At 66.9% G+C, this 8,440-nt stretch overlaps 1 protein-coding gene across 1 annotated transcript in view; it reads right to left on the bottom strand.

Annotated features, from left to right (window-relative positions):
- Positions 1–8,440, bottom strand: part of HSPG2 (heparan sulfate proteoglycan 2) — a gene marked incomplete at its 5' end in the record, with an annotated part of 28,585 nt that overhangs the window by 6,353 nt on the left and 13,792 nt on the right. Inside the window, 27 exons of the mRNA XM_027908786.1 lie at positions 25–124; positions 205–349; positions 436–520; positions 737–853; positions 938–1,085; positions 1,166–1,278; positions 1,369–1,635; positions 2,134–2,231; positions 2,310–2,505; positions 2,670–2,930; positions 3,272–3,451; positions 3,536–3,731; positions 3,809–3,990; positions 4,508–4,642; positions 4,717–4,860; positions 4,948–5,086; positions 5,170–5,321; positions 5,402–5,540; positions 5,627–5,778; positions 5,862–6,000; positions 6,086–6,237; positions 6,315–6,453; positions 6,550–6,701; positions 6,782–6,920; positions 7,262–7,419; positions 7,614–7,752; positions 8,231–8,385. Coding sequence (XP_027764587.1) covers positions 25–124; positions 205–349; positions 436–520; positions 737–853; positions 938–1,085; positions 1,166–1,278; positions 1,369–1,635; positions 2,134–2,231; positions 2,310–2,505; positions 2,670–2,930; positions 3,272–3,451; positions 3,536–3,731; positions 3,809–3,990; positions 4,508–4,642; positions 4,717–4,860; positions 4,948–5,086; positions 5,170–5,321; positions 5,402–5,540; positions 5,627–5,778; positions 5,862–6,000; positions 6,086–6,237; positions 6,315–6,453; positions 6,550–6,701; positions 6,782–6,920; positions 7,262–7,419; positions 7,614–7,752; positions 8,231–8,385 — 4,122 coding nt within the window. The remainder of the gene's footprint in view (positions 1–24; positions 125–204; positions 350–435; positions 521–736; positions 854–937; positions 1,086–1,165; positions 1,279–1,368; positions 1,636–2,133; positions 2,232–2,309; positions 2,506–2,669; positions 2,931–3,271; positions 3,452–3,535; positions 3,732–3,808; positions 3,991–4,507; positions 4,643–4,716; positions 4,861–4,947; positions 5,087–5,169; positions 5,322–5,401; positions 5,541–5,626; positions 5,779–5,861; positions 6,001–6,085; positions 6,238–6,314; positions 6,454–6,549; positions 6,702–6,781; positions 6,921–7,261; positions 7,420–7,613; positions 7,753–8,230; positions 8,386–8,440) is intronic.

Raw genomic sequence — 8,440 nt, 5'->3', positions numbered from 1 at the left:
TGCCCCCCCAAACCCACCACTCACCCATGAAGCCGCGGCTGAGCCCCGTCTTGGCCACGGCGCCGATGTCGGGGTACCCGCCCAGGTACAGCTCCTCATTCAGATCCAGCCCTTGGAACTTCCCCTGCGGGCACAGGCGGGTGGGCACCACCTCCAGCGCCCTGACCCCCACCCAGTACCCGCCACCACGCCCCAAATCACTACCTGGGAGGTGCCATTCACGGGGGGGTGCCCGTCCAGGGCCAGTGAGCCCCAGGTGAGGTTGCGGAGCAGCCGCACGGTGTGGTACTGGCCCAGCCGCAGCGCCGTGGGGTGCCGGATGGTGGCCATGCCCGAACCGGCGTCAAACCTGGTTGTTTTGGGGCACAAGGGGTGTGGGTGGGTGCTGGCACCCATCTCCCCCCTTGTCCCAGAGCACCCACTTGTGGCTCTCACCTAAATTCGGGGCGGCCGCCCACCAACCCGAAGGAGATGAAGTCGGCGCCGCTGTTTTTCCGCTGCCCGTTGTAGAGGAGAAGCCCTGAGGGGTGACAGGGGGTCAGGCAGGAGGGTCCCCACCCAGGGTGGGGGTCACATCCTAGGGGACCCCAAAATCCCCCCAGGATGGAGGAGAAACCCCCCATAAAGTGGAGGGGCTCAGATGAAAAGAGAATAGGAGATAAAGGAGGGCGAGAGGAGGAAACAGTGGAGGGGACATGGAGGGGGACACAGGGACACGTGGGGGACACGGGCTCACCATCAGCAGCATCAGGCCGGAAGCTGATGAGGATCTCAAACCTCTTGTAGGCGTCCTTGATGGTGGGCAGGGGGAGGAAGGAGCGGGGCGACTGCCCGAAATAGGGCACCAGGTGCTCTGCGGGGCCAAGACGGGTCAGGAGGGGTGGGGGGACATCACCCCCGACCCTGCCCACCCCTCTGCCCGTGCGTTCCTGCTCACCCTGGACCTTGAGCACGTAGTAGGCCGTCTCCTGGCCGCGGTGGTTGCTGGCAGTGCAGGTGTAGACCCCGCCGTCCTCGGGCCGCACGGCCGGCAGCGTCAGCACGTTCCCCTCCACCCTGGCGCCCGCCGGCAGCTCCCCCTCCAGCTGTGCCGCAGCAGAGTGGGGTCAGCACCCGCACAGGGGTGCCCCCTGGCCTTCCCCCGCCCTCCATCCCTCCCTCTCACCTTGCTCCAGGTGATCTCCGGCACGGGGAAGCCGGACGCCAGGCACGGCAGGACAGCCGCCGATCCCACGGACACCTCCTTCACCTCGGGCTGCCCCGCGATCTGGGGGGCAGCTGGGGACGCACGGGGGGGTCACCACGGCTGCCGTGACACCCTGTGTGTCCCCCCAGCTCCGCGTGTGTCCCCCAGCTCCCCGTGCCCACCTTGCACGTGGAGGATGACGTGGGACTGGACGGTGCCCACGGCATTGGTGGCGGTGCAGCGGTACTGCCCCGCGTCCGCCCGCTCCACCCGCTCGATGGTGAGGGTGCCAGCCTGCACCAGCACCCCGGGCCGGATGCGGCCCCCCACTTTGCTCCAGGTGACGTGGGGCCGGGGTTCACCCAAGCCCAGGCACTCCAGCTCCACGGTCGTCCCCACCAGCACGGTCTGCACGGCCGTCCGGATGTTGATCAGGGCCCTGGGGAGAGCTTGGGGGGACAGCGGGGTTTTGGGGTGACCCCCTGGCATGGGGAGGCATCACGGTCCAGGGTGCCACCAGAGGAGTGGGAGATGGGCAGAAATGGGGTGCTCGAGGGCATGAGGGGATCACTGGGAATGGGAATGGGGAAACATTGGGGGTGTTGGGGTCTTTGTGGGCATGGGGAGACATAGGGGGTACCAGGGTGGTGATGGATGTGGGGACAGATGGGGACATTGGGATGTCTGTGGGTGTGGGGAGAGATGGGGACATTGGGGTGTCCATGGGGGTGGGGAGAGATTGAGGGTGTTGGGGTGCCTGTGGGCACGGGGAGAGATTTGGGGTTTCGGAGTGCCAGTGGGCATTGGGAGACTTGGGGGGTGCCCAGGTGCCTGTGGATTTAGGGAAATGGAAAATTCTGGGGTGCCCCTGGGTATGGGAGATGGGGGTACCAGGGTGCCCATGGGGGACAGGTCAGGGGTCCCCTCTGCCTCAGTGCTGCTCCTACCCTGGATGGTGAGGGTGGCCCTGTCCTCCGCCTGCCCGCCCGGGGCGCTGGCCCGGCACACGTACACCCCCTGTGCCCCCCACGCCAGCTCCGGGATCCTGTGGGGACACAGCCGGGTGAGGGACCCCACAGGGAGTCAGGGTGGGGGTCCCACCTCCCCGTCCCCCGTTCCTTACCGCAGCACCCCGTCCCGCACGCTGTGGGTGGGGGGCAGCTCCCCGCCCTCCTTCAGCCACTCCACGCGTGCCCGGGGGTCCCCAGACACGGCGCAGGCAAACTCGGCGGTGCCGCCCACCCCCTTGACGAGGCTCCCCGGGGTCACCCGCACTGCCAGGGGACCGCCACTGATGTCCACACCTTCAGCAGGGCCACCTGGGAGGGACAGAGGACATTGATGGCACCAGTTGGCACCGGTATCACCTGGGCAGGATGCAGAGCCCAGCAGTGCCCTGGCTGCAGAGGGATGCAGAGCCCAGCGGTACCCTGGCTGCAGAGGGATGCAGAGCCCAGCAGTGCTCTGGCTGCAGGGTGCTCACCGTGGACGGTCACGCGGGCGAAGGCCTCGGCGGTGCCCACGCGGTTGGTGACCAGGCAGCGGTAGGCACCGGCGTCGGTGGGGGCGGCGGGGCTGATGCGCAGGAGGCCGGCGCGGTGGGACACGCGCCCCGACAGGCTCCCGTTCACCTTGGCCCAGGTGTAGTGCAGCGGGGGGGTGCCGTGTGCCAGGCACTGCACCTGCAGCGCGTCCCCCGCCCGCACCGCCGCCTCCTCCGGGAGCACCGTGGCGTACGGAGGAGCTGCGGGATGAGCGGAGCTTCAGCGGGGCCGGGAACGGGTCAGCGGGGCAGGGAGGGTGCTGGAGTGGGGTGTGGGGGGGTGGAGGTGGGTGGGTGTTGGGATGGATGAGGATTGGATGGATCTGTGAGGAAGGGGTGGATGGAGGAGTAGAGAAGAGATATGGATGGATCTACCAGGAGCAAAGGGATGGATGGATGGATGGATAGATGGATGGATGGATGGAAGGAGGGATGGATGGATGGATGGATGGAAGGAGGGATGGATGGATGGATGCATGGATGGATAGATGGATGGATGGATGGATGGATGGACACCCAACCCCCTGGGACCCCCTCCTTACTCTCCACGTCCAAGGTGACAAAGACCTCCGAGGAGCCGGCAGGGCTGGTGGCGTTGCAGATGTACTGGCCCGAGTCCTGCTGCGCGGCGCGAGGGATCACCAGGGTCCCGTTGACCACGCGGTGCTGCCAGGGCAGGGGTGCCCGCAGCTTCGACCACTCGATGCGCGGTGTCGGGTCCCCTACGGCCACAGCGGCACCACCACGTCAGGCACCGCCCACCATGCCCATCCCCTTCCCCCTCCCACCACCCCTCCCGCCCCTACCTCTGGCCGTGCAGTGCAGCGTGGCCGTGTCCCCGGCCACCACGGTGACGGTGGCCGGCGCGGTGACCTCGGGGGCGCCCGGTTGCCGCTGCTGCGCCGACTCCACGCTCACATCCACCCGTGCCTGCGCCGAGCCCAGCGCGCTGTGCGCCGTGCACACGTAGGTCCCGGCGTGCTCCGGCTTGGCCGGCGAGAGCTGGGTGATAGGACAGCGTGTGGGGTGAGCTCTGGGCGTCTCCCGGTGCCCTGCAACACCCCGGGGTGCCCCCTCACCTGCAGGATGGCCTGGCTGTCCATGTGCAGCAGGGTTTGGTGCTCCACCTTCTGCCGGGAGCCCAGCCGGCTCCAGCGCACCAGCGGCCGTGGTTCACCCCGCCCCAGGCACTCCAGGCTCAGGGATTTGCCCTCCTTCACCGTCACGGGGCCTGGTGGCATCACCGACACGGTGGGGGCACCTGGAGGAGGAGGGGGACACAGGTGTGGGGATGGGGACACCACCGTGAGGGCACCATCACCTTGGGGACATCGGGAGCACGGGAAGGACAGGGGCATGGAGTGGGGATGGGGACACCATCATTCCAGGGGCAGCCAGAGCACATGGAGGAGCCAGGGATGGGGACATATCATCCCGGGGACATCTAGAACCCATGGAGGACATCGCCATGGGGAGGGGGACGTCACAACCCCTGGAGCACCTGGAGGACACCAGCATGGGGACACAGGCACCACCACTCCAGGTGAAGCATGGAAGGGACATGAAGTGTCTGGAGCACGTGAGGACACCGGCAAGGCGACAGGGACAGGGATGCCACCACCCTAGGGGCACCTGGAGAACGTGAGGATGGGGACACCACCCCCCCCAGGGAGACCTGAAGCCCATGAGAGACACCAATATGAGGAGTCAATGGGGATACCACCACCCTGGGGGCATCTGGAGCACACAGGGACAGGGCCACCACGGCCACCTCATACCTTGCACCACGAGGTTGACGACGCTGCTGGCGACGCCGAAGCGGTTGGAGGCCACGCAGTGGTAGGCACCCTGGTTGCCCACGTGGGCACCCGTGATGGAGATGACGGAGCCATTGGTGCTGATCTTCACATTGTCTGGGCAAGGAGGGGCCATCAGCACCAGGACTGCGCTGGGGGCCATGCCAGGGCCACCCTGGGGACCACCATACCTTGGAAGTGCTGGCCAGGTCCCATCCGCCAGGTGACGTTGACGGGCCGGGCGCCGTCGTGGACGCGGCACTTGAAGGTGGCGTCTTCCCCCGGTGCCACGGCCATGCTGTGAGGGTCGATGGAGATGATGGGGCTCTGCAGGCCTGCGGGGACAAAGGGACAGAGAAGACACGAGGTCACCCACATCACCCACCCCAGCGCCATCCTCCCCACCCCACAGCGGCACTCACGGTAGCTGGAGCTGTCCCGGGAGGTGACGGTGACGGCGACGGTGGCCTCGCGGAACACGCTGCCCGTGTCTGCCCGGCACACGTACTCCCCCGAGTCGGCCACCGAGAGCTGCGACAGCCGCAGGCGGGACCCCGACATCTGGGGACATCACAACACCGGGTGGTGGCATCAACCAGCCGCCCACAGCCACCGCCCCCCACCCCACAGGTGCCCCCTCCTACCTGGTGCTTGGCTGGGAGGGACCCCCCACGCTTGTACCAGGTGATGGTGGCCTGTCCCTCCCCAGCCACCAGGCAGTCCAGGTCCAGGGTCTGCCCCTCGGTGACGGAGGACGCCGAGGACTCGATGCGGATGGGCGGTGTGATGGCAGAGGCTGCATGGGAAGGGTTGGGGTGACTGTCCCCAGCCGTCCCCACACCGCTGGGGACCCGTCCCCCAGAGGGTGGCACTCACAGTGGGATGGGCTGGCTCCGTCATCGATGGTGACAATGAGGGACGTCTCCTGGGTGACGCCCCCCGATGTCACCCGGCACACATACTCTCCCGAGTCGGCCGCTGTCACCTGGGGGATGCGCAGGCGGGTGCCCGACACCTCGGAGGGGACAATTTGGGGACAAGTCAGTACGGTAGAGCAGGGGATGGGACAAACTCAAGGTGACCCCCCCCTCTGTGCCCTACCTGGTGGCCGATGGGCAGGGACCCCCCACGCTTGTACCACGTCACGGTGGTAGGGCCAGACCCGGCCACCACGCAGTTGAGGTCCAGGGTCTGTCCCTCGGCGATGGCCGAGGACGAGGACTCGATGCGGAGGGGTTGGGAGGCACCAGAGGCTGGAGGAGACAGGGAAAGGGGACGTTTATCACTGAGGTGACACCCGACTGTCCCCAGGCACTACCATCTCACTCGCACTCACGGTAGTAGGTGCCGGCGCTGCTGGGCACGGTGACAATGACAGACGCCTCCTGCGTGACGCTGCCCAGGGTCACCCGGCACACGTACTCCCCTGAATCGGCCACCGCCACCTGGGCGAGGCGCAGGCGGGTCCCCGACACCTGGGGAGGTGACATGTCAGGGACACATCAGTGCCTGTCGTGGGGCTGTGCCCTGCGGGGTGACGCCACCTCCCCTGTGTCCCACCTGGCTGTTGGGGGGCAGGGCCCCCCCGCGCCGGTACCAGGTGACATGGGGGTGACCCTGTCCTGCCACCATGCAGTTGAGGTCCAGGGTCTGTCCCTCGGTGACGGCAGCAGAGGAGGTCTCGATCCTCACCGGCGGCGTGACACCGACAGCTGGGGGTGGCAGTGGGGTCAGCGGGGGCACTACCGTGTCCCCACTGTGTCCCTGTGTCACCCCCCACCCCTTGTACCGTAAGAGGAGCCAGCGCCGGTCTGGATGGTGACGATGAGGGACGTCTCATGTGTGGCACTGCCCGATGTCACCCGGCACACGTACTCGCCCGAGTCGGCCGCCGTCACCTGCGGGATGCGCAGGCGGGTGCCCGACACCTGCGGGGAGTGACACAGGTGAGAATGGGGACGCAAACCTCTCAACACCCCCAGAAATCCCTTTCCCACCCTAAAATGCTCCTTGGTGTCCCCTACCTGGTGCTTGGCCGGAAGGGACCCCCCGCGCTTGTACCAGGTGACAGTGGCCTGTCCCTGCCCGGCCACGATGCAGTTGAGGTCCAGGGTCTGTCCCTCGGCCACAGAGGAGGACGAGGACTCGATGCGCACAGGGGGGGTGACACCAGCAGCTGGGGACAGAGAGGAGACGGTCACCTCTCGTCCTATGACACTCTTCCCTGGTTCCCTGTCACCTCCTGTCCCCACTCACGGTAGGCGCCGGCCCCGCTGGGCTGGATGGTCACCATGATGGAGATCTCCTTGGTGGTGGCCCCGCTGGTCACCCGGCACACGTACTCGCCCGAGTCGGCCGCTGTCACCTGCAGCAGCCGCAGCCGGGAGCCAGACACCTGAGGGGAGGGGACACGGGGGTCACCAGGGCCATCAGCACTGGCACGGGGCCATCTGGGATGGCACAAGGCCACTCGAGTCTGCACAGGGACACTTGGGCTTCCCTGGGCCACCTGGGCTTGTATGGAGTCACCTGGGCTTGCATGGGCCACCTGGGCTCCCACAGTGTCACCTGAGCTTGCGTGGGATCACTTGAGCTCCCACAGTCATGGGGTCACCTGGGCCTGCCCAGGGCCAACTGACCTGGGGTCACCTGGGCTTGTGTGGAGCCACTTGAGTTTGCACAGAGCTGTGGGTCACCCCCCTCCCCCCTCGGTGACATCCCCTCTGTGTCCCCTACCTGGTGCTTGGCCGGGAGGGAACCCCCGCGCTTGTACCAGGTGACAGTGGCCTGGGTAGGGCTGGCGATGACACAGTTGAGGTCCAGGGTCTGTCCCTCGGTCACGGGGGATGACAGGGATGACGACTCGATGCGCAGGGGGGTCGTGTTACCCGGGGCTGGGGATGGGAAGGGTTAAAGGTCATGGCCATCACCACATGTGACCCCCCAAGGGACACCGGGAGCCCGGGAATCTGGGATGGGCACGCACAGGGTGTCTTCTCCAGGGAGCGATTCACCCCAGATCCCAGGACACTGAGGGGCAGTGACACCCACCCACGGGTAACCTCCCGTGTCCCCTGTCCCCACTCACGGTAGGCACCAGCCCCGCTGGGCTGGATGGTCACCATGATGGAGGTTTCCTTGGTGGTGGCCCCGCTGGTCACCCGGCACACGTACTCGCCCGAGTCGGCCGCCGTCACCTGCAGCAGCCGCAGCCGGGAGCCAGACACCTGTGGGGAGGGACAGAGGGGTCACCAGGGCCACCAGGGCTTCCATGGGGCTGCTGAGACTTGTATGGGGCCATTTAGGCTTCCATGGGGCCATGTGGGCTTGAATGGGCCACCAGAGCTTGCATGGGCCACTTGGGCTTCAATGGGGTCAGCAGGACTCACATGGGCCACCTGGGCTTGAATGGGGCCACCAGGACTCACTTGGGCCACCTGGACTTCAATGTGGCCACCTGACCATGCACTTGGACTCGCATGGGCTTCCACGGGCAACACAACCTTGTATGTGCCTCCAGGGCTTGTGTGGGGTCACTTGGACTTGCCCAGGGCCACCTGACCTTGCATGGGCCATCAGGGCTTGGGTGGAGCTTCCTGATCCTGTGTGGGGTCACTTGGACTTGCCCAGGGCCACCCGGCCTTGCACAGTGCTGGGGGTCAACCTCACCCATCCCCTCAGTGACATCCCCTCAGTGTCCCCTACCTGGTGCTTGGCCGGGAGGGTCCCCCCGCGCTTGTACCAGGTGACAGTGGCCTGGGCAGGGCCACTGGCGATGACACAGTTGAGGTCCAGGGTCTGTCCCTCGACCACGGCGGAGGACGGGGAGTCGATGCGCAGGGGGGTGGTGTTGCCTGGGGCTGGGGACAGACACAGGAGGTGACACCGGTGACGCCAGTGAAGATGGCAGGGCAC

The sequence above is a fragment of the Empidonax traillii genome, unplaced genomic scaffold (genome assembly GCF_003031625.1).
Source record: "Empidonax traillii isolate 1590-97213 ecotype Southwest subspecies unplaced genomic scaffold, ASM303162v1 scaffold1842:size151822, whole genome shotgun sequence".
Lineage (NCBI taxonomy): Eukaryota > Metazoa > Chordata > Aves > Passeriformes > Tyrannidae > Empidonax > Empidonax traillii.
Note: the sequence above shows the minus strand (reverse complement) of the source record. Positions and strands in the feature narration are given on the sequence as shown.